At 49.6% G+C, this 22,718-nt stretch overlaps 2 protein-coding genes and 2 pseudogenes across 3 annotated transcripts; 2 read left to right on the top strand and 2 right to left on the bottom strand.

Moving 5' to 3' along the window:
• Positions 1–4,418: 4,418 nt before the first annotated feature.
• LOC136540223 (probable phospholipase A2 homolog 2) lies at positions 4,419–6,333 on the top strand. Of its 2 annotated transcripts, XR_010779908.1 has the most exons (5): positions 4,419–4,611; positions 4,727–4,772; positions 5,072–5,197; positions 5,304–5,613; positions 5,748–5,884. XR_010779908.1 is itself a non-coding variant. In XM_066532226.1 (4 exons), the coding sequence occupies exons 1-4, from the start codon at positions 4,504–4,506 to the stop codon at positions 5,930–5,932; spliced, it is 465 nt and encodes a 154-aa protein (XP_066388323.1). In that variant the 5' UTR covers positions 4,419–4,503; the 3' UTR covers positions 5,933–6,333. The 2 variants fall into 2 exon arrangements, 1 of the variants encoding a protein (XP_066388323.1); XM_066532226.1 differs by lacking the exon at positions 5,304–5,613 and having other exon boundaries at positions 5,748–6,333.
• Positions 6,334–6,737: 404 nt separating this feature from the next.
• On the top strand, positions 6,738–14,036 carry LOC136537303 (probable leucine-rich repeat receptor-like protein kinase At1g68400; annotated as a pseudogene).
• Positions 14,037–14,065: 29 nt separating this feature from the next.
• On the bottom strand, positions 14,066–17,679 carry LOC136537301 (uncharacterized). The gene is made up of 5 exons (XM_066529324.1): positions 17,595–17,679; positions 17,473–17,507; positions 14,770–14,922; positions 14,404–14,523; positions 14,066–14,074 (listed from the first exon to the last, which is right to left on the bottom strand). The coding sequence occupies exons 1-5, from the start codon at positions 17,677–17,679 to the stop codon at positions 14,066–14,068; spliced, it is 402 nt and encodes a 133-aa protein (XP_066385421.1).
• Positions 17,680–17,742: 63 nt separating this feature from the next.
• LOC136540222 (phosphatidylinositol 4-phosphate 5-kinase 2-like) lies at positions 17,743–21,581 on the bottom strand (annotated as a pseudogene).
• Between the last annotated feature and the right edge of the window lie 1,137 nt (positions 21,582–22,718).

The following is a 22,718-nucleotide window of genomic DNA, read 5'->3' as shown; positions in this document are numbered from 1 at the left end:
AATGTCCCTACGTCTAGTTTGCTGCTGCTTGTGTTATTAGTATCAAAAAAGGTTCATAGTAGGGGGTATAAACGATCGAGAGAGGGACAGGTCCCAAGTCTCTGATGGAATGGTCGAAAGGATGCCAAGAGCTCAGTTGCTGCTTGGCTGTGTCTTGTGTGTCAAAATGATCGGTCAAAGGTCCGTCCCCCTAGTGGGGTGCCCTGCCCTCCCTTTTATAGACCAAGGGGGAGCAGGGGTTACAGATAGGAGAAAGAGGAAAAAACCAAAGGTAGAGAAGGTCCTTCGAGGGAGCCGGGTCTTCCTTTTCCTATGTGCCTGCCCTACTAACATAGCAGACTGTGTCAGGGATGGCATATTCGCTGATCCTTATAGGGCCGTGCCCTGGCCTTTGTCAGCAAGTGGGTGCGTCCCATCCTATGCCGGCAGACGATGTGGCATGTCAGAGGGCCAAGTTGTGACCCTTCAGGAAGTAGACGAGGAAGTGACCATACGCCTATCACTGTAGGTGATGTGAATTCTGTCTTGGATCGTAGTGGTTGTCGCATGCTTGTGTTAGTACCCACGTCTGAGGGCTAATGGCGGTGCCTACAACACTATGGGACAAAAGTCGGCACCTACAACACTGTTGGGGCACTGTTAGGTCAGAAAGAGCTTAAAGCGCCCATCCCATCGTATCCTGACGGTGCCTTCCTACAGGCGTATAGGGCATGGCCCTCGATACTGTGGTTGACTCAAATATCTTGTCGTACCCTGTGCTCATCTTTATGAAGGATCAGGGTGTAGTAGTCGGGCAGGGCGGAGCCTGCCCTCGGACGTCAGGCGAGGCGGAGCTAGCCCTCAGTCGTCGGGTGAGGCAGAGCCTGCCCTCGGACGTCGGGCGAGGCGGGGCTAGCCCTTAGCCGCTGGGCAAGGCGGAGCCCGCCCTCGGGCGTCAGGCGAGGCGGAGTCTAGCCCTCGGGGGTCGGGCAAGGCGGAGCCCGCCCTCGGACGTCGGCCGAGGTGGAGCCAGCCTTTAGCCATCGGCCGAGGCAGAGTCTAGCCCTGGGGGGTCGGGCGAGGCGGAACCAAGCTTCCATCGTTCGGGTAAGAAGCGCAGTAGCGTTCTTCTCCGACCGGAAGTGTCAACGTTCGATGGTTATTAGTTCCACCTCATTGGGTACCCCGGTATTAGGTCCCCGACACCCCTCTTTAACACACGGATGCACCTATTCCCTTCATTCTGGATGTGTAGTGTCCCGTGCTCACAAATCAAAATGTTATATAGCAAACGATGTTAATTGGGAAAATTGGTTTAGCACCAAAAGATCACCAAAATCATAAAATACCATCGAAAGTTCGAGCCAACATAAAATACCACTCAAACGTTCAAACGTTAATTTGATTTAAAAGTCCATCAGAAATTTTGCACCGAAAAGGTATTTTATTGACTTTGATGGGTAAAACGACACACAAAATGTCTATTATACCCTCAGCCTTATCATATCCTATCCTATCCATCTCCTTCCAGTGGACTAAAGGTTGTGGATTGACTAGGGACAACTTTTTCCTTGGAGGCATGCGGTGGTCCTTGAAGAGAAAACATTCTCATGAAGTCAATGGTAGATCTCTGGGAAGCACCCATGCTATAGCCTTTATAGGTTCACCGAGAAAAGTAAAATTTGATGACTATGTGCATGATTACTACTCAGTTGAGCGTTTCAAGGCTACTTACCAATTTTTGGTGAACTGAAAGCTAGAAAGGGCCTCTATTAGGCCATGAGTGAAAAGGATCAAGAGTAGGGGGGAAACAGGGAAAAGGGGCCCTTATCAATGCAAAAGATGCTTCCGGTTTGGGCATATTGCAAAGGGCTGCAGTGAGCCTCCTATTGAACTTGGTGATGAATTACCACCTTTAGTTCCTACCAAGTCCGACTCTAGGTAAATATAAGCTATTGTCTCTTTGGTTTCATTGTTTTAGTCGAGTAATGCCTTCAGTACCTTGTTCTTGTGTAGGAAGAGGAAAGGGAATGCAACCAACTCTAATGACACTCCTAAAAATGTCTAAGAAGGCAGCATCAAACAACTCAATTGAAATTGCTGTTTAATTAAATCCATTAGTCCCTACCAAGTCCAAGTCTAGGTAACTTTAAGCTCCTTTCCCTTTGGTTTCATTACCTTCCTGCTGTGTGTTTTGAATAATAATGCCTTCACTATATTCCTGTTGTGTAGTAAGAGGAAAGCAAAGGATATGACAAAGCCCAGTAATGTTCTTAAGAAGTCCAAGAAGGCATCTGCGTCAACCTCTACTTCTTTGGCCACACTATCACCTGTTAATCCTAGGCCAACAACAAGAAGGATGGCAACAGCTACTTCCACTCCAGTCAGAGTCTAGGGCCTGCTACTAGGAGCAAGGCAGCATCACAACTTCACAAGACATATATCTCCAAGAGGCATTGCTAGAAGGCTCATCATTAATTACGCTAGGATTTGTTAGGCCAGAGACTATATGTACGGCACTGTTATGTGCTAGTTTGATGGAAATTAGAACTTGTGCTATGTCTTGAACTCATAGTGTTATGTGTACTGGAACCTATCTTTTGTTATGTACACTGGAACATATACGTGGTGTGTTGGAACTAATGTTTGTGCAATATGGTTGCTGAAATGAATGATGTACTGTTTTGTATGTGTTAACATGCTAAAAAGGAACATGCAATGGATGGATTATTGCCCTGTGTGTGTTCTTTTTTTTTGGGTGAGATAGCATTTTTTTAATCATATATGTGCTCAAACATGTCAAATACATATTCACGGCATAGTGAGTTTAAAATGAACGGTTCAGGGGTATTTCTGTCTTAATTGACGTCGTCAACTTGAAAAGGTAACGGGGTGCTAGAATTGGATAGTTCTCGGATCTTTTAGTGGTAATTTATGTTGGTTGTAACTTTCGATGGTATTTTTCGATTTTGGTGATCTCCAGTGCTGTAGAACCAATTTTCCCTGATCTTTTTTACTTGTCATTTGGTGAGTTAGACAATGATAGTCTTTTTTAATTTGATTTCCTATCTATTCTTTCATCCTTAAAAATCACATTAAATCTAATTATTAAAGTCCTTGATTATTCTGTGTTCCAACTTCCAAACATCTTCTCTGGCATGAATACCTCATTTTATGTCATTGGCATGAATACCTCATTTTATGTCATTGCAAATTGCAAGTACTAATATAAGTGCGCGTGCTTCTGTTCTTTCAGTTCCAAACCTCATGTTGTTCCCAACCAAATAAGCTACTTCCATGGTACAAACGCGTCAGGCGTCACACTTGATCACAAGTGAGAGGCTGGCCCTGCCTCTGAGATGTGGCGAGTTGCCGTCTAGTCACTGAACAATTTGCTATGGAACAGGAAACAAGATTTACTCTACTGTCTGTCTGTCTCCAGTCTTCACCTGAACAGCTGACCTAAGTTCGTAAACTAGCTTCATGCCTCACATGAATTGGGTGCAATGTTCCAATCGTTCTAGAGTACTCAAGAGGCCAAAATTTAGACAATGTGCTGCGGTTGGGACTAAGCTCTACGGTTGCGAAGTCATCTCTTGATGATCCAGCACGACACTCAAACTGCGCGCTTCAGTTTGATCTGGTTTCTATAACATTTGAGTAAGCAGGATAGGTGCAAAGACATGGACTCGCAAGCATGCGGTCAAATCTCATGTATTCTATCAGTTGTTTGGTGAGTCTTTAGTCTTAACACATGAAGGCAGGAGCGCAAAAAGATAACGCGTAAATCTAATCTCTAATCTCTGATGTGAGCATGCACACCAGCATCATCATGCTAGTACATGCCAAAGCAGAGACGTAGGTCAGAGGGTTCCAAAAATACAGCAGAGCCCAGCGACTTGTGCAGCCAGCCAGTGCCCCTCCTGCGATGGCAACTCCGTGACCTGCAAGCTAGATGACCCTGTCATCAATCATCAGCGTGCGGGATCAGTATGAGATCCGCATCACGCCACCAACCCGCAATTAAACAGGCAAAACATTTAGCTCAGATGTATGCAGGTGTACTACGAGAAGTGTTTTTCTAGGTGCTGTTGCCGTATAGCTTTGCTTCAAGAGCTGCCCAAGTGACCGTAACGTTCGTGTGATCCTGTCCCAGTAAGATGCGCGGCCGAAACTTCCACGGCCCAAGTACGCAGCTCCCCGCCTCCCCGAATTCATTGCCCCGTTCGCTTTGCTGATAAGCCATGACTGAAGATACCGTTGACTGATTTATTGTAAGAGAAAAATATTATTTATTGGCTGAAAAAGTACGGCTTATAAGCCAAACGAACATGGCGCGTATCCTCACCAAGCACATGCTGTGCTTGCTCACACACACGTCCAACCACTCCAAGCTTGTATAAATAGCCCTGCCGGCCGGCGCCCACCGGAAAGAGACCAAATATTTCGCGCTCTGCCAGTCTGCCTATCCATTTCTTTCCCGCACACCACACACGCCGAGACGCGCAAAACGAACACCAGAGGATGGCATCCGTTCTCGCCTTCTCTCGGTGTTCGCTGCTGCTTGTCCTCCTGCTGGCGACGGCGTCACAGGCCCTCAACGTCGGCGACCTGCTCGGGACAGCGCCTTCGGTAAGGCACCAGAGTGGCCATGGCGAGCCGAGTCTGAACTTTTGCAAGTGCTTTTATTTGGACTTTGGAGCTGATCGGTTCTGACCACCACGCATGGACTTGTTGCTTTCCACAGGGGAGCCAGGATTGTAGCCGGACGTGCGAATCATCGTTCTGCATAGGTAAGCAAGTCACAAACACACAACCCTGGCAATCTGTAATTCGTGGGCTCTGTTTGGGGGGTTTCGACAGTTTCACAGAAGCTAGTCCTGTTCAGCTATTCTTCAGGAAAGCAAACCTGAGTTGTATTTACCATGAGCGGACAGAACTTGCGTAGCCTACAATTTTTCTGGCGGACAAGCTTACCTGAAGCCGGCTGCTTTTCAGCTTTCAGTCGGATACTCACCGGCAAAGGGTATTGATTCGCTTTTTTTTTTTTTTTTTTTTTTTTGCTTGTCCACCCTGTCCCTGAAAATGAAAGTCCCGCCGCTGCTGAGGTACGGGAAGTACTGCGGGATCCTGTACAGCGGCTGCCCCGGCGAGAAGCCCTGCGACGCCCTCGACGCCTGCTGCATGGTCCACGACCACTGCGTCGCCACCCACGACAGTACGCACTCGATCACTCTCCCAACTCTGCATTTTCGATCAATTCTTCGTCCTTCTTCTTCTGAAAACCGAAAGACCAGAGCAGGGCTAAACGGAACAATGGTTAGGTCCCGGCCGCACGCCAGGTGTTCGCGAGCTGACACGCCACCTAACACGATCAGAACACAATCTGGAACCAGTACAAGGCTACCAGATAAGATTAGACTAAGCACAAGCATGCGGTGCACCGTCCACCGGCCTGCCCTTGTCACGCCTAAACGCGCGTGTTCCCGCGCAAGGCCAACCGACATGTGCACGTCGCCTCCTTGCCGGCGCGGCACGGTGGCGTCGCTTGCACGCGTCGGTGCGCATGATTGCGTCGAGCCCCGTATCTGATCTCTCCCCCGGCCCAGTCGTCGACTCGAGCGCGCGCACTGAGTGAGTGTACGAGTGGTGGTTCCGGCATACATGTGTCGCCACGCCTCGTCGTGTCGTCTAGTTCGTGCGAGTTCCGCTTTTTGCCGTTGACTGCCCGCTGCTGATCGACTCTTTTTTTTTTTTGCCGGCCGCAGATGACTACCTGAACACGCGGTGCAACGAGAACCTGCTGAGCTGCCTCGACAGGGTGAGCCCGGCGGGGCCGACGTTCCCGGGGAACGAGTGCGGCGTCGGCCAGACGGCGTCCGTCATACGTGAGGTCATCGAGTCGGCAGTGCTCGCGGGCAAGATCCTTCACAAGCGCGACGACGGCCAGTAGCCGGCGTTTCTTGGCAGGAGCGTGCGGTTGGTACTAGGAACACACGTAGTTGTTGCGAGCAGAGCAATAAAGCCGCACGCGCGCGCGAGGGCGCGCGGCGCCCGGCCGTGGCGGTGCGGCAAGGCAGCATGTGCTGGATTTGAAGGTCATGGACAGCCGGACCACCGTGGCATGTGGCTGCCTTCAGTGTATGCATATACGTACATATAGTATTGATTATTAGTAGTTTTTGATTGGTGGGATTCCGAGCAAAGTGGCAAAGGTTGTAAGTTGTAATAATGTTCTTGTACGTTCCTTTAGCAAGTAGTAGTGGACAGAATCACAGAATACAACAAGATTCGGTCATTAACAGCCCAATTTCCGTGTTGTCCGGCGTCAAGTGCAACTCTTGAACTGGATGTTGTACGTCGATTTTGCTGTGTACTCACGGGTGGCGGTCCGCTTCCAAGTGATGGAGTCGTCTTCATCAATGAGCTGCACATTCTTAACTAAGCCCCCAAGTTTGAACAAATTCCGCCATCCTCCAAAGGCCTCTTGTCTAGCTTTGCTTCAGGGCCGTTCGTTTCAAGGGGAACTGTGGCCTGGAATCATTCCTACCTAGTTTGCTTGCATAATTTGTATAAGTTTTGATCATCTGGATTGATTTCAGGAGGAATACTGAGTAACCGAACAAGGCCTTAGCAAAATTGCGACTTGGCAGCTTGATGTAGAGGTTTTTTGCCAGGCTAAGGAATAAAGGTTAAGGGCAGTGTCAATTGGTGCACCACCATCCAACGGGATATTTAACTTTTTACCATCATAACGGATGGCCACTCCTCGGATAGCAGGTTTAGAATTGGCGCTATGATTTTAACAGCTGAGAGAGAAAAACGATACATTTTTACCACAATTGCTGGCGTAGCACGCCACCTCAGCTGGCCAGCATGACAGACGAAGAGAAAATGACCGCCTCTGCCCCTGCCCTCTCTATCCCTCCCCACGCGCGGCCCGGCCCACTCCAGCTCGCCCTTCCGCTCCTCCTTTCTTCTTCCTCCCGCTCTGCTCACCGACGCCGCCACCCAACGCCGCCGCACACCCCGCCGCACGGTCGTCGTCGCTCACCTCCCCGCTCCGCGTGCGTCGCGTCGTCCTCGAAGGCCTCCGGCTCGGCGGGCACGTCGCGGCGCTGGAGCTGCTCGCGGATCTCCCCGTTCTCTCGTCCCTTAGCCTCAAGAACAACACCTTCACGGGCGCGCTCCACGGCGTCAACTTCTCCCGCCTAGCGCCGCACCTCAAGCTTCTCTACCTCTCCGGCAACGGCTTCTCCGGCCGGTTCCCCGAGTTCGTCCTGCGCCTTCGCCACCTGCGCCGTCTCGACCTTTCGGAGAACCACCTCGCGGGCATGATCCCGCCGGAGATCGGGCACTGCCTCTGTGCTCTCCTGACGCTGAACATCCAGCGAAATTCGTTCGTCGGGTTCGTGCCAGACTCGCTGGACGCAATGCCCAAACTCGCCGAGCTCAACGTCTCCGGCAACCACCTCGAGGGGCGGATCCTGAACCGCCTCGCGGCTGCCTTTCCCGCGTCGTCGTTCGACGGCAATCCGGGGCTCTGTGGCGCGCCGCTGGCCCACCGGTGCAATGAACCGCAGCAGATCGTGTACAACAACGGCGGCGGCGAGGCATCGAACGGATCGATGACGATGGGGAGGGGGAATAAGATCCATGACCGGTGGATGGTCGTGATGACCATGTCAGCGGTGGTCGCGGCGGTCGCGTCGTTGGTCGCGGTGGCACTGTGCGCAGTGCTTCTACTGAAGAACAGGAAGCCGGCGAGACGGCCGGGCGCCAGCTCGACGTCCTCCAACTCGACGATCGCACAGGAGGAGACAGTGCGCTTCGAAGGGTGCTGCGTGGAGTTCGACGTAGCCACGCTCATGCAGGACGCCGCATAGATGCTGGGGAAAGGCGCAACGGCGACGACGTACCGTGTGGTCATGGGAGGCAACGTTGACACAAGCGACGCCGGCGTCGAGGAGGCCCACGGAGAGGTGGTGGTGGTGAAGAGGATGAGGAGGAGGGACGGCGCGTCGAGGGAGGACGAGAGGCGGTGGGGGGAGCTGACCAGGGAGATGGGCACGTGGCGGCACGCTAACATCATCGGCCTGCGCGCGTTCTACGCGTCCACGGAGGAGCTGCTCCTCGTCTTCGACTACATGCCCACAGGCAGCCTCCATAGCCTCTTGCACGGTGAGCAGCGCTCCTCATTTCTCGTCGCACGTGTAGTTCGGACGTGTCAGGCAGGTGATGTCTTCTGATGTGTGCACAAAATTGGTGCTCTTCTGTATATATATAGAGAACCATGGCCCGGCAAGAGTTCCTCTGGGCTGGCAGACCAGGTTGAAGCTGGCGCAGGACGCTGTGCATGGCCTCGTCTACCTCCGGCGGGGTGTGCGGCGGTGTTGGGTGGCGGCGTCGGCGAGCAGAGCGGGAGGAAGAAGAAAGGAGGAGCGGAAGGGCGAGCTAGAGTGGGCTGGGCCGTGTGTGGGGAGGGATAGAGAGGGCAAGGGCAGGGGCGGTCATTTTCCCTTCGCCTGCCACGCTGGCCAGCTGAGGTGGCGTACCACGCCAGCAATTGTGGTAAAAATGTATCATTTTCTCTCTCAGCTGCTAAAATCATAGCGCCAATTCTAAACCTGCTATCCGAGGAGTGGGCATCCGTTATGATGGTAAAAAGTTAAATATCCCCCATCCAACCATGGGTCTCGGAGGAGTAGCAAAGGGCAAAAGGGAGTTCAAAGTTAGAAGTGTTTTTAGGTGAGTGATCTTCAACAGTGTGCGTGTGATCCCCCGCGATGCTGGCCAAACCCTAGGCCCCGACCCACGCCCTCTCCACCGCCGACGTCGGCCGCCACTCTGGTGCCGGTGGCCCCCGCCCCCACCTCCCCCTCCCCTCCCCATGCCCGACACCTTCAAAGCTAGAGACACCCCATCCGGGCCGAACCCTTGGAGGCCCCCACCCACGGCCTCACCTCTGCCGCCGGCCACCACTCCGGCGCCGGAGCCCCCCACCCCCATCTCCCACTCCCCTCCCCTCCCCACGCCCAACAACCCTGCTGCTAGAGTGCCTGTGCGGGAGCCTTGCCTGCCCGAGCCGATGCCGACGCTGGGCACCGCCGCTGCCTGTAGCTGCACCTTCATGGCCTCTATCGCGGGATCTGGCGTGGGGGTGCCTCCGTGGGCTCCCTCCCTACCGCCGATGCCGGGATTCGCCTCTGCGGCCACATCCCCATCGTCGATGACGCTGGGCCACCACGCCGCGGCCACCACCTCCACCAAAACCATGGATATGGACGCCCACAGCTGCACATGGATGTTGGACCTGGCGAGCACACGTCGATCATGACGCCATTGACACAACGACCAACGAGTCTATCTCGGCCCACTCCGGTGGGTCCCGACGCAGACACCGGCGGCTAGGAAGATGAGCAGCCGCCGACGGCCATGGAGGGGGCCGCAGCACCCTGGCCACTGCTGCAGTAGCAGCCGGCGCCGGGCAGCCCAGGCAGGGATGGATCTCAAGCCACGCGGCCTGCTTCTGTGTCCGCGTCCTTCGAGGTCAATGGCACGCCGCAGGTAGCGCAGACGTTCACCCTTGAGTCTGCCGTCGACCCCCTCAACGCCTTCCTCGTCGACCCGTCTAGGCTTCGGGACGATGGACGCTGGGACAAGAGGCAGCTCATCCCCGAGGTCATCATCCTCCCTTTTCCCCATGTAGTTCCCTTCCAGCCTGGGGAAAATTCGGCGGGGCGTTCCAAGGCCCGTCGCTGGGCGGACGATGATCTCGATAACTCTGATGTGGAAGAGTCGCCAACCGTCTACCCAATCACCTACCTCGACATGGTTCTTCGTGAGCCACAGGCGTCGAGGACATCACCGTCGCCTGTGAGAGAATGGCCACGCTCCATGATCATTATTGGCGCTTTGGGGCCGTGCTGCCGGTCAAGCGTGCACTGGCCATCGGCGCGAGCGCAACACCCACCGTCGGCCATGCCCGCAGCTCATTCATGGACTTTCCGTTCGAGGCAAGGAAGCGGCATCCGGACATGATCGCGAGCAATGTGTACCGGCTCACATGCGGCTCGGTCCGCGCTACGACGCTCGCCAGTGGATCTCCGCTTCGGATGCTGACGGCTGGCGTGAGGTCCTATCATAGGGGTCGTCATGCGGCACCAGCAGGGCACACCCCGCCCGCACTGCACCTTTGGCGAACCAGCGGACCCCTACCCGCTATCCGGCGGACCTACATGGGAAATCCTTCGACTGTCTCTCCTCTGTGCATAGGGTGGCTACCTGCAAGTTGCCTCCCCACTGCCTCCGATGCAAGGGGTTCCGACACCTCACGCGGGACTGTAAGCGGCGGTGGACAGGGCCTCCTTCTAGCTCCGGCACATCTGGTGCCACAGAAAGCCGACCACGACGACCTAACCGAGAGCGTACCTCGGGCACCCGGCCACGTACTCAGGGCGACACGCCGAACTCAGCTAGAGTTGTGCTGGGTGCGGCTGCTGCTGCGCCGTGTGTGACTACACGCGGCGGCAGTGGGTGCCGACGTTAGAGACGTCAGCGACGACTAAAGGGGGACGGCATCACTATGGCAATGAGTGTCGCCACCGACAGTCGCGGTCGGTCGGCAGGGGCCACCCAAACGGCATCGGACTTCACCTCGGCCGTTGTTGGAGCTCATGTAGGACATAGCGAGCTAGCCAACGAGACGGGCTTCATCGAGCCCAACCCGTTGACACTGACATTGTACCCAAACGCCACACATGATCGCGACATCACGGAAGACCCGATGCTAGAGGAGTTCGCAGCCTCGCTCGTCGGCAGTTGGTTCGTCGCGTGTCCTTCCCTTGAGCGCCTGTTGTCACCTTCGGCGCCCCAGCTACAAGATGAGGCCCTGGCGGTGGCGGGCCCTAGCTAGACGATGAGGATTGGACCCAGCAGCGGTCTCCTGCGAGCTGCGGACACCACCACCGCGCCCCATTCAGTGGGCAGTGGACTCGTCGAAGACACACATGGAGCTCAACTGCCCGCTAGGCTTCGGACTAGTCGACCTCACGGTGGATGCCGGCCCTCCTAATTCACTGCCGGTGGATACCCACTAGACTGTGGACAACGACGGCTCCGCCAAACGCCGCCTCGACAGCTTCATCAACAAAGTGACGCGTAATAGGGACTCTTCGCTGATTTGTGAGCCTCCCAAGCCTACTAAGCGGGGTGCTGTCGTGGCGGAGCAGACGGTTGGCGGCTCAGAGCCTCTCCCGAGTACCTGCTTCCAAGCGAGGAGAGGTGCTGATCATGCAGCGAATGGGCTACACCAAGGGTCTATCAGCGCCATCCGCATCGTTGCCGGAGGCCTTTGACAAGCTCTTCGACGGTAACCTAACTGCGTCCAACGCTGAGGCGATGGATGCGCTATTCCTGGCCGTTGGAAAGGGCTCGTCCAGGCAGTCGTGAAGACGCAATGCCACCTCTTAGGTCGCACGCTGCGTAGGTATTGATTGTTTCCTTTTATGTATTATCGAAACAAGAGGTCTTTTGCTAGGATGGTCCAACTACGGTTGTGTTATGTCGACCTCCTTCGGTGCTCGACAGAAGCGAGTTGTATGTTTGCTTAAACTCTTCTACTTAATACAATGATACACAAATCTTTTGCATATTCGAGAAAAAAAAAACCATGGGTCTCGCCAAAACTTCGCCTTATCTCCTCATTCGACCTTGATTGAAGTGTTAGCCCTGGCATCACAAGAAGACTGGTTACGATCCATGGCCTTGTGTTGTTGATCCATTCAAACCACAGCCATCTAGGACACAAGACACGACTGAATCTCTATGGAGCTGTTTGGATCCCTTTATTTTTAAGGAATTGAAATCTATATAATGGATTATGCTATTTAGTTTGGAATTTGACATTCCATGCAATTCCCAAGCTCATAAATAAACATATCTCAAATTCATAAGGTGAGAGATGGAAATAGATTCTATAGGTCACTATCCTATAATTTTATTCTCCAACTTATAGCATATTCTTCAACCCACTTCCCTACAATAAAAATGCAAAATATAAGTATGTCCCTTGTATGCCTAACAACAAATATATAAATATATTATATATATAACTATATTAGCATAATTAATCTATGTCTAAATTATAATTATTAGAATGAATTCAATTCTCAAGATCCAAACGGCCCTAAATGTCAAGAATGCCCAAGCGCCCAAGAACCTTTGATCTTGAGGCTTTGGATCGTGCACTAAGCACTCCGTTGACGTTGTCTGATCCTTTCCAGAAAATATCTCCTCATCTTATCAATTATTTTGGTTGCTCATTTTTTTGAGTGAAAAACTGTTAGAAAGTGCACAGGGATAGTCGTGAGCATCATTTTAATTAGTTAGTGTGAGTCTGCCATGCTTATCCAGCAGCTTGCCTTTTCAAGTTTTTTTATATGAAACTTGCCTTTTCAAGTTGGAAGCTTTGATCCAATTTTATCAATTACTGGCCAAATGTCAACATGGCGCAATGGCTTGATGTGTAACAGTAAACCAAGATACTTGCAGGGAAAAGATTTTTCTTCACACGGGAAAGGCTCCATGATGAAGTCCAAGTCAAGTCCCTGGTATTGTATTGGGTAAACAACACTCTTTTGTGTAGGTTTGTTACGAGCCCCAAGACCTCTCCAAAAGATATCTAGGAGTAGCTTTGTGGTGTGAATGTCTTCACGTGAGGGGTTGATAAAAATCGCTGCATCATCCGCACACAAGCTTAGCCTCAATTTAACTCCTGTGTGTTGCACAGCAGACAGGGTACCATGTTGTGCAGCGAGCTCAAAAAGTTTTTTTGTAGGAGTTCAAGTGCAAAAATAAAGAGCAAAGTAGCTGTGGCAGCCGTTGAGAGCAGGATGGACACCCAATCTCTCCACCTGTTTCCAAAACCTATCCTATGCAAAACTTCCATAAGAAAGGCCCCGTTCGCTTCGCTGAAAAAATAAGCCGAAACACTGTTTCGGCTGATTTGTTGTGAGAGAAAAACGTTGTTCCGACTGAAAAAATAAGCTGAAAAAGACGGATTATAAAAGAAGTGAACATGGCCTAATCAAGTCTAAGGCTGCAACTACAGTAAATTGTGAGAGGACAATTTTGCAGCTACAGATAAGCGCAGCACAGCCCACCACAACCATTTTTCATATCACAGGTGATGTTTAAATCTAGAAAGTAAAGTTTAGAGATGTCACATCGGGGTGTCATATTAGAGTGTTTGGATAGTAATAATAAAATAAATTATAGAAGTCCTCAGTAATCAACGAGGTGAATTTATTAAGGCTAATTAATTCGTCATTAGCACATGTTTACTGTAGCACCACATTGTCAAATCATGAACTAATTAGGCTTAAAAATTCGCCTCACAAAGTAATCGCAATCTGTGCAATTAGTTATTTTTTAGTCTATATTTAATACTCCACGTATGTGTCAAACATCCGATGTGATAGGGAGTAAACTTTAGGAGAAGGAACTAAACATGGCCATAATCAGCATGGCAAAGGTTAGACCAGAAAAGGTGGAGGCATCTCTATAGTCGTGCGTTGACGATTATAATTGATAACAAAAGCATGTATTAGAAAATAATACACTAAAGCTTTGTTTCGATGTTATCGGATTTATCTCAATCTACATGTGTTGAGATGAATTGGGGTGAAGTTTAGTTCAAGTTCCACTCCAACACATGTTGATTGATTCGAATCCGATAACATCCCATCAAGGCCTTAAAGAGACCGTAGAATATTAAAATGACTCCAAGCTAGGCACCTGATGATATAGCATGGTTTTAGAAAAAAAAAAATACAAAATTAGTTCCATTTTTCTCCACAAAATTCTAAACAAGATTTTTAGGACTTTTAATTGCACAAAAAAATCCAAAAATAGATATTTTTTGGAAAAATATTTTGCATCTTTTGGAAAAAAAGATTTTGTATGATTTTTATAAAGTTTATTTGACCACTCTCAACTATCAGTGCAGTTCAATTTACCACGTCGCGGTTGGCGTGGCGCGCATACAGAATGATTGATGTTGTGCCACGTAGGCTAAAACTGCCATCTAAACCACCTAGGTGCAAAAACAAATGGTTTAAAAAAATATCAACATATATGGTTTTATAGGTGAGTGGGGGAAATCAAACTTATTATTGAGAGGACCGAAAGGACCTTTTCCTATGCAAATTGATACAAGCATTGGGTTTCTAGTCAGACACTGGGCTTGCTGTAGAAGTTTTCTTATCAATTTAGAAAGCGTTCATTTGATCTCCTTAGTTATTGCCGAAGTCTGATTCGTGTCTGTTGTAGAAGTTTTGCATCGATTTAGAAAACATTCATTTGATCTTCCCCAACTATTGTCGAAGTCTGATCGCCTCCCCAATCTAAAAATTGATTTCTAACCTCCTCCAACTTTTGAAACTGTTTGAATTTTCTCCTAGACGATTTTTTCTTGTCTATGTCTGGAGCAGATGATTCCGGTTGTGAATTGTTTGTAGTATTTGTGGACGGCGTTGCATGTGACTCAGGCCTTGTTTAGTTGGCGAAATTTTTGGCGAAATGGTACTGTAGCACTTTCGTTGTTATTTGACAATTAGTATCCAATCATAGTCTAATTAGGCTTAAAAGATTCGTCTCGTGAATTTCGTCTAAACTGTGTAATTAGTTTTATTTTTTTATTTATATTTAATGCTTCATGCATGCGTCCAAAGATTCGATGTGACGGGAAATCTTTCAAAATTTTGCAAAATTTTGAGAACTAAACACTACCTCAAAAATAGCAATGCCACTTACATGGTTTGTTACACTTTCCACTGAATCCTTCTGCTTATCCGTTTTGGAAGAAAGAGCCTTGTCAGTTTCTCCAGCATCAGTTCCCTCTATGTCGGTACTCTTTCCTTTATCGTTTGCCGAACTGGCCTGCTAATAAACATTTTCCTTAAACATCATTTAGCCATTATAACAAACAAAATTGTTCTATCTAAAATAGATCTTGTCATTACAGGAGTACAAAACAATCAAAATAAGTGATGTGCTAACCCAATAGGCGAAGAAAAAAAATTATGTGAAGTTAAACACAAAACCTTTAGTTTTTAGAAAATTTCATTGTTATATATCTTCACAGAACAAATTGTATTACATCATTAAATAATCAACTAATCATGCAACCAATTCAAACTGACACGTTTAAGAATTCCACACAAACAACTAATTTACATCAGGGGAGCTTTGGTTGCCATTTTGATATCCTCAATCAGCAACAATTAAGTTTGGTCATGTGCAGTTAAATGAGTTCATAACATCGATTGGCCCACTTTTAATCTGACAACATAACCCATTATTAGTCCAAACAGTTAGTTTAGAACATAGCATGCCTTATATCTATTCTGAGTTCAGAAGATAACATCATAACACGATGACCAAACATAGGCCTTGTTCGCTTTGCTGAAAAGTCAGGCTGAAAAATATTGTTCGTCGATTTGTTGTGAGAGAAAAACAATGTTACTTCGCTAAAAAAGTATGGCTGATAAGCCAAGCGAACATGACCATATTCTGTTTGCACTACCATATACACATACACGATGACCATCTATGCATGAAACCAATCATGTGTATAACAGTGTGCAGTTTTTTTATCTAGCAAACAAAATAAGACTGAGACCCTGTTTAGTTCCATTTGCCATGGCAAAAGATTAGCCCCTAAAGTTTTGCTGCTAAACTTTAGTCCTGCTTGAGTTATTTAGATCCATGGCAAAAGTTTAGTCTTCCATAAAAAAATTACTGATTTGCCCCTCTGTCCCCTTCCTCCCTACCCTCCTAGCTGCACGCTCGGCGGCGATGGCAGCCAGCACCGAGGGGTGAGGCCGGCCCACGGCACGGCAGACGGCGGCGGGGAGCTGAAGCGGCATACGTCGGCGGTGCTCGAGGGGGAGGCGCTCGCCGCAACCGTGAGATCTAGATGCTTCGCGCTGAGATCTAGAGGAGGAGGAGGGCGCTGGGGAGGAGAGGAAGCCGCCGAGATCCAGGGGAGGAGGAGGGTGAGAGGGAGGAGATGGCGCCGCCGCCGGTGGAGGAGGCCACGTGGGAGGAGGAGGATGGGGGTGACGCAGGGGCTACGGAAGGCACCGCGCGGTCGCGGGTGGGTGGGTGGGGGTACGAGGTGTCTTTCACGCACACAAGGCGTTTTAGCCCAGTTTTGCACCTCTTGAGGTGCAAATGGACTAAATTTTAGCCCCCTCCTCTTTTGCTCACTTTTAGCCCAGGTGTTTAGATCCATTTGTTCAAAACATGGGCTAAAAGTGCTGGGCAAAAGTTTTGCCAAAGGAAATAAACAGGACCTGAATTGCATAGTTTTGTCCAAGTTAAGGATATGCTGCATAACCCTTAATGCAATGCAATACTAATACGAGCAACCAATCGGACCAGGCCTCACACGATCCTACATAAAATTATATAGTATCTCGATACTACGATTACTATATCATTTGATATAATTGACTTTCTAAATGGTTGTGATAAAATATTATTTAATATTAAGAAACTTTGTAACATACCAAAGCAAATATTATATAATTATAATTAATAAGATCCCAATACAACGGCATAAAATTATAAAATTAGGATCTCGATACTGATAACAACCACCCTGTTCGTTTGATCGTATCAGCCATGATATAATATTTTTCTCTCACAACAAAACAGTATTAATTGGCTTATAAGCCACAGAACCGATCTACGATTTGGGATATAACCTTCAGCCTATTCGTTTGACTGTAGCCTGTCGTAAACGATCATAAATTTCCAGCCGGAACAGTATTTTTCTCTCACGCAAACCAGCCAGCAGTACTTCTTCACGAATCAGCAACGATACGAACCAGCCAACCGAACAGGCTGTTATTAGAGTAAATAAAAATAGTACACACTGTCTTCTCACGTGGCGTGGCGTGTTGGTCCTATGTCGCCGCCGCCGCCAAGCAGCGCATAGAAGATAGGAGTGCCACTGCATCATCTGGGCTATAAGCGTCATGCGTGACAGTTGCAGTGCATCATCTGCTGAGTTCCTAAAGATCAGAACTAAGCTCTGACCACCTGGCCTGCAGCCTTGCCGATGCTTAAGGGTCGAAGGGAGGCTGGCCCGATCACAGTAGATGTAGATCCAAGCAAAGTAGGGCATGACAGAAGAAACAGAGCATGAGCTTGACGAAGAAGAAACGGCATCGGGGCCTTGGCGTGGGACAAAGCAAAGTCGAGAACGAGGAGGAAAAGGCCGGCCGGCCATCCAGCCTGTTCGGTTGGCTGGTTCGTATCGTTGCTGGTTTGTGAAGAAGTACTGCTAGCTGATTTATATAAGAGAAAAATAAAATTTACTATCTACGATACCAGACGAACGGGAGAGGACGCAAGAAAAACGCAGCACTCTAGTAGACACGGGCCACAGGAGCAGACCAGATCTGTCCCAGCATCTCCCTGCACCCGCTTTCTCTCCTTTTGATGCCTGTCTCCTCCCCCTTCCGCTTTTCCACTTATTATTTATCTTTCGCCAGTTCGCCGAGCCAGTGGCAGGACTGCGAGTGGTGTTCTGCCTCCCTCCATACTCCAGTCTCCAGTCACCACCGTGGTCAGCCAGACCCAGAGCAGGAGCAGGCGAAAAGAACATGCCTGCTTCAGGAATTCATTCATCCAAACAGTCTGGAACAAGAGACGTTTCAACCGCAAGCGAAAAAGCAAGATGAGTAATACTTAATGCAGGAATGCATCCAAATTCCTTTTTAAACTCTGACAAGATGCATCAGTTCCTAAATCCATCTAGGGTATACACTACACGACAGTATGTGCATGTACAATCTCTGCTTGAGATTCTTGGATGATGCGAGTGCAGAAGAAGAATAAACAAACAGCAAGGTTTGGGTATGTGCTCCGCAATCATGGAACCGGCACTTACATTTTACAAGTCCTTGAAAAGGCAAAGCTCTATAGTTTTAGCCCGCATCCTTTCAGCATTAGCATGCGTGTCGGCAGTGCTCCTCCCTCGACGCCAATTATTCAGAAAACTGTGCGTCGGGTAAACCGACCATCCTTTCCACCGTTCCAGGGCACGCTCGGGATCGGTGAAACGATCATACCCAGGACTTCACCAATGGATCCCATGATGTAAAATGTCAGTGGAGCAGTCACCCGTTAACGCTGGGCAAATTTTTCTTACTGTTCTCTGATAAACACTCTGCGAATAAAGTCTTGGAATCTTCTCGAGTATAGCTTCGGGTCTACAGCAGAAATGCAACCAGGGTTGACCTGAAAGGACTTGTATGCATGCTCGAGCTTCTTGGTTATGTCGTAGTCTTGTAGAATGTCAATTATTCCAAAGAAGAGATAGACATCCCGGAATCCGCCACTTGATGTGGTTATAAACAAGTGCCTTTCGTTTAGGAGAAACTTATCGAGGACTCTCTTCGACCTCCGCTCTGCCTGGGCGGGCATGTTCTTGCCTAACTGGACCAGTGGTTTCCTGATAAGAGCAGACACATGAGTTACATTAGCACAACGGAAAGGATTCGACAATATTATTATGGTATGCAACAGCTACAGTTCGGGAAATATTAGCCCCAAAAGTTAAAGGTATCTTAAGGGTTCCTTTATAAGGGTTTGACTTAAACAAACACACATGACCCCATGATGCTCCTTGTTTGTTGGCTACATAGGGAGCAACAAAGTAGGATCATGATGAGCACATAAAATTGCATTACTGAAAAACACAACATAAAAATCAGCACTTTGACATAGTGGAGAGTATCAATCTCCCAACTAAAAGTAGGAGATTGAACTACTTGTCAATTTAGAGAAACAGAGCTTCTACTTTGTGGTGCGGCAGTACCCAAATTATCAAAACAGTAAAACTGATGCAGTCATAGAAGCAAGCAGCTAGTGAGTAGGTACACCTAAAAGTAGCCAGGAGCAATTGGTAGCTTTTTAACAGTGAAATATTACACATTACATATGCAATACACAATTTCCGAACGACAATAGCGCCCAAAAAAGAGAAAAATTATGACCTAATATTCTGGTGATCTATCAGTTTTTATACAAATAATGATGATATTGATCCATCACTGGGTATGGTACTTTATTACAACTACGTTCATAATGAGTTTTCATTATACCAGATAGTTCAGAACAAGTTGCAAAAAAAATAAAATAAAATAAATTGAAAGAGGACACGAAAGCAATATGTTACCGAGAGTCAACAATGAAATCTCTGTCCTTGCATCCAGATTCCGTAAAGCAAAGCTCACAAACATCGCCTCCACCTTCAAATGATTTTCTTTTGCCTGTGGATTCTGATCAGGCACATTGTCAATGTTATATCAAAACTAGTGAACATTTGATTAACAAAAAATAGGTGAGTGTCAGCTAATGTGCCAAAATATATGCTTGCCACAATTCAGAATGTTTGAAACTAACCGAATTCTATGCTACTTACTTGGCAAACCAATAAACTGAGATACACCAATTTTAGACATTGAGAAATCATTACGAAAGTGAACTCCTAGCAACAAGCTGTAGTCCATAATCCCTTGTGTCTCCAAGAATGTGCAGTCCATCTGAATTTGCCTGTGCGATAACATGAGTCAAAATTAGGATTGGTCCGTGCAACTGTCACGATATTGCAGCCAATTATCTTAATTCAATCTAATGAGAAACTCACCTCATCAGCTCATTGTACCAAAATCTCTGAGGTGGAATGCATAATCAAGGTCGAGGTCCTTTAGAGTAGTTGTTTCATCGATCTTCTCTTCCGCTTTGTCAATAGTACGACCATGTGATGAGCCTTTCAAATCAAAACGCCTATGGACCTTATACTCTGAGCAGCAAAAATTGCCCATTATAATGAACCGGACCTAGTTGTTAGGTTGGCATCATGTCATTGTCGAGAAAATTTGCATAGAAATACCACAAGTCCACAACAACAAATAAGAGAATTATATGAGTTATGAGTATGTATCTTCACGTGAATATTGCTTACCTTGGGACATCCAGCTTGCTTGATGCAATGTGTGCCATAGAACCTTGTCAACAAAGTGGACTTGTACCGACAAACATGTTCATAGTAACTCCGCAGCATCCTAATTAGAACCTGCAGGGGAATATTTTGAATAAACCAATGTTTATATCGCCAATTAATATTAGTGTGTACTCTTACCTACAAACAAGCTAAATTTGGGATATAAAGATGGACAACGAATCTGACTTCTAGAAAAAAAAAAAGGAGCAGGTGTCGGCTAAAAATGGGTATCACAAAAGCTATTTTGTATCGATAGATCTCATTTTGCAGAAATCGTTCAGGCACAGAATTAAAGATGATCAAAGTGGTCGAAGAAAACTCAAAACATGCATGTGACTAGCTCATGAACTAAGATATTTAGTCTAGAAAAATCAAACTATCACTAAGAATGACCTTCATTTCTGCCTTCTTCACGGTTTTAATCATGAATCTATCGTCCTGTGTAACGAAGAAGCAGCTCCCACTCTTGCCAGGCGACGCCAGTTCGCGGAGCGTGTCGCTCCCGCAGATGGCGAGCATGTAGTCCGCAGGATCCACCCCGAACAGCTTCCTTAGGTGCCTGGCATCACATAGCAGTCAGGCAATGTATCCATGCGCATAAACCATTGCCATTCTTCTCCAAATGACCAAAATCCACGGGCAGCAGAGCAATAGTCTGGCACCTGAATACTGCGGGGCAGTAGTCCTTCCACCGGAAATCCACGGAGTGATGCGGCGGCGTGAGCTTGGACCCCTCCGGCGGGAACCGCGTCCACACCTTCTCCCGCGGGTCGAAGTCCGATGACGAGAGCTTCCTGAACGGCAGCGCCGATGACTTCCCCACCGAATAGCTACGGCACGAATACCAGAGCAACACTGAGACGCAGCGTATCCCAAGGAAAGGACACACGGAAACGTAGCAGCGGAGCGAGCATTGGTACCTTATGCCAAGCTGCAGGTTAAGCATGAGACCGTAGCTCCGGTGGCCCTTGGAGATGGGGCCTCCTAGCCGCCACATCATCCTCCACCCCCCCTGCGGCGGCCTGGGCCGCGAGGGCGGCGGCGGCATTGCCCTCACGCTGCAGCTGCGGCGGAGCGGCGCGGCGACGATATCGCAGGTGATGTCCCCGGCCTCGCCGTCGCACTCCCAGATGCATATCCGCGGCGCCGGGAACTTGCCGTCCACGGACAGCCGCTTGCGCAGCGGCAGGTAGCTGCAGGACGCGCCGCCGGGGACGTCGCAGCCGCCGCCGCCGCCGCGCCAGCTGGGCCCGGGCCCGGGCCCGTGGCCGCAGCAGTCGGCCTGTTGCGAGGCGGCGGCGACAGCCGCGGCACCCGGTGGCATAGGCTCCGTCTCCGTGGGCGCCTCTGGAGCGCGGCCGGGTGGTTGGGCAGTTGGGCACGCGGGCGAGCCGAGTGACTTGACTTCTATAGCAGCAGTACTAGGTTTCTCATTTTAGGGGACGACCGGACGAGAAGGCGAGACGAGATAGATGCCCGCTCGCGCTCGGGCTTCGGTCTGACGGGTGGAGCCGTGGAGGAAGGAGGATGAGGCGATGAGCTCACCATTCGCACTAGAACTTGTACCGACGATCTATATGATGATTCATAAAGGAAAGAACGGTACAATTTTCAGATTCAACTGTCTTGCAGGTTACGTAAAAAGGATAATATGTTGAACGGTACAATTTTCAGGTTACGTACAAATCGAAGTTCTACTGTCTGCATTTCTGAAGAACCCTCACCGAAAAAAGGCCCGAAAAAAAGAATTGGGTGAGCCTTTAGAAGAGGGCAACATCTGGTCTGGACTCTAGTCCACACGATCACACGGGTACAATTGGGCTAGGCCCATTCCAACCACTCGAGACAGGCTGGCAGGGCTTTGCACTCTTTGCTACTCCGTAGAAAGCAGCAATCAGCAGACGTGCAGCCGCTCCCCTTCCGAATTTTTTACATTTTAGCCTTTTTTTTTTAAAATCTCATAAATAGATCTCTGAAGGAAAGATTTCAGAAAATAGACCCTATGACGTTGAGCTCCTGGGCTGGGTAGGTGACATGGCTGGGCGCCGAGCTCGGCGCCAGAGTGGCTGGCGCCGAGCCTTCATTGCCTATGGGCCCGCGCCTCTCTTCCTCTCCCTCTCTCGCCCTAGCAGAGCTGAGCTGAGCTTCGCCGCGGCCGCGGCCGCCCTCGCCCGCACCCGCGGCCGCGCCCTAAGCCCGCCGAGCGCAACCGCGGCCGCCTCGAGGACGCCCCACGCCGCGCCACAGCGGCCGGCCCGCGCCCCGCGGCCGCGCCCCCCCACCGGGCCGCTCGTACCGCGCCACGGCCAGCGCCCCTCCGCCCGCGCCTCGGTCCCCTCGCCGGTTCCTGCGCCCGCGTCGCACCCTCTCCTCGCCTTGGCCTCACCCCGCCTTGCCGCCCTCCACCGCCGGCCTCGGGCGCGGCCGCCGTGCCTCCCACGCCACCGCTGTCTTCGGTCGCGTCACCGTCGACCCCGCCACCTGCAGCGGCCGGCCGTGCCACCACCGGCCCAGATCGTCGACCTGACCTACGCCCATCGTCCGCTGCGACTCCGTCGACGTCCGCGGATCAGTCGTTGGAAAGGTAAAATTTATGAATATGCAATGTACCTACTTAGTTGGCATTTGTTATTTACTAGTTAATATGATGACTCAGGTA

This window comes from Miscanthus floridulus, chromosome 2 (genome assembly GCF_019320115.1).
Source record: "Miscanthus floridulus cultivar M001 chromosome 2, ASM1932011v1, whole genome shotgun sequence".
Lineage (NCBI taxonomy): Eukaryota > Viridiplantae > Streptophyta > Magnoliopsida > Poales > Poaceae > Miscanthus > Miscanthus floridulus.
The sequence above is the reverse complement of the archived record's forward strand: the minus strand, read 5'-3'. Positions and strand labels throughout refer to the sequence as shown.

Coding starts and splice junctions, on each gene's coding strand:
- LOC136540223 (XM_066532226.1), top strand. CDS start 4,504: ATGGCATCCGTTCTCGCCTTCTCTCGGTGTTCGCTGCTGCTTGTCCTC. Junction 4,612..4,726: donor TGCTCGGGACAGCGCCTTCG/GTAAGGCACCAG, acceptor TGCTTTCCACAG/GGGAGCCAGGATTGTAGCCG. Junction 4,773..5,071: donor CGAATCATCGTTCTGCATAG/GTAAGCAAGTCA, acceptor TGAAAATGAAAG/TCCCGCCGCTGCTGAGGTAC.
- LOC136537301 (XM_066529324.1), bottom strand. CDS start 17,679: ATGAATGAATTCCTGAAGCAGGCATGTTCTTTTCGCCTGCTCCTGCTC. Junction 14,923..17,472: donor ATCAAAAGGAGAGAAAGCGG/GTGCAGGGAGAT, acceptor AATGTTTATTAG/CAGGCCAGTTCGGCAAACGA. Junction 14,524..14,769: donor GTGGCATTGCTATTTTTGAG/GTAGTGTTTAGT, acceptor ACAAGGCCTGAG/TCACATGCAACGCCGTCCAC.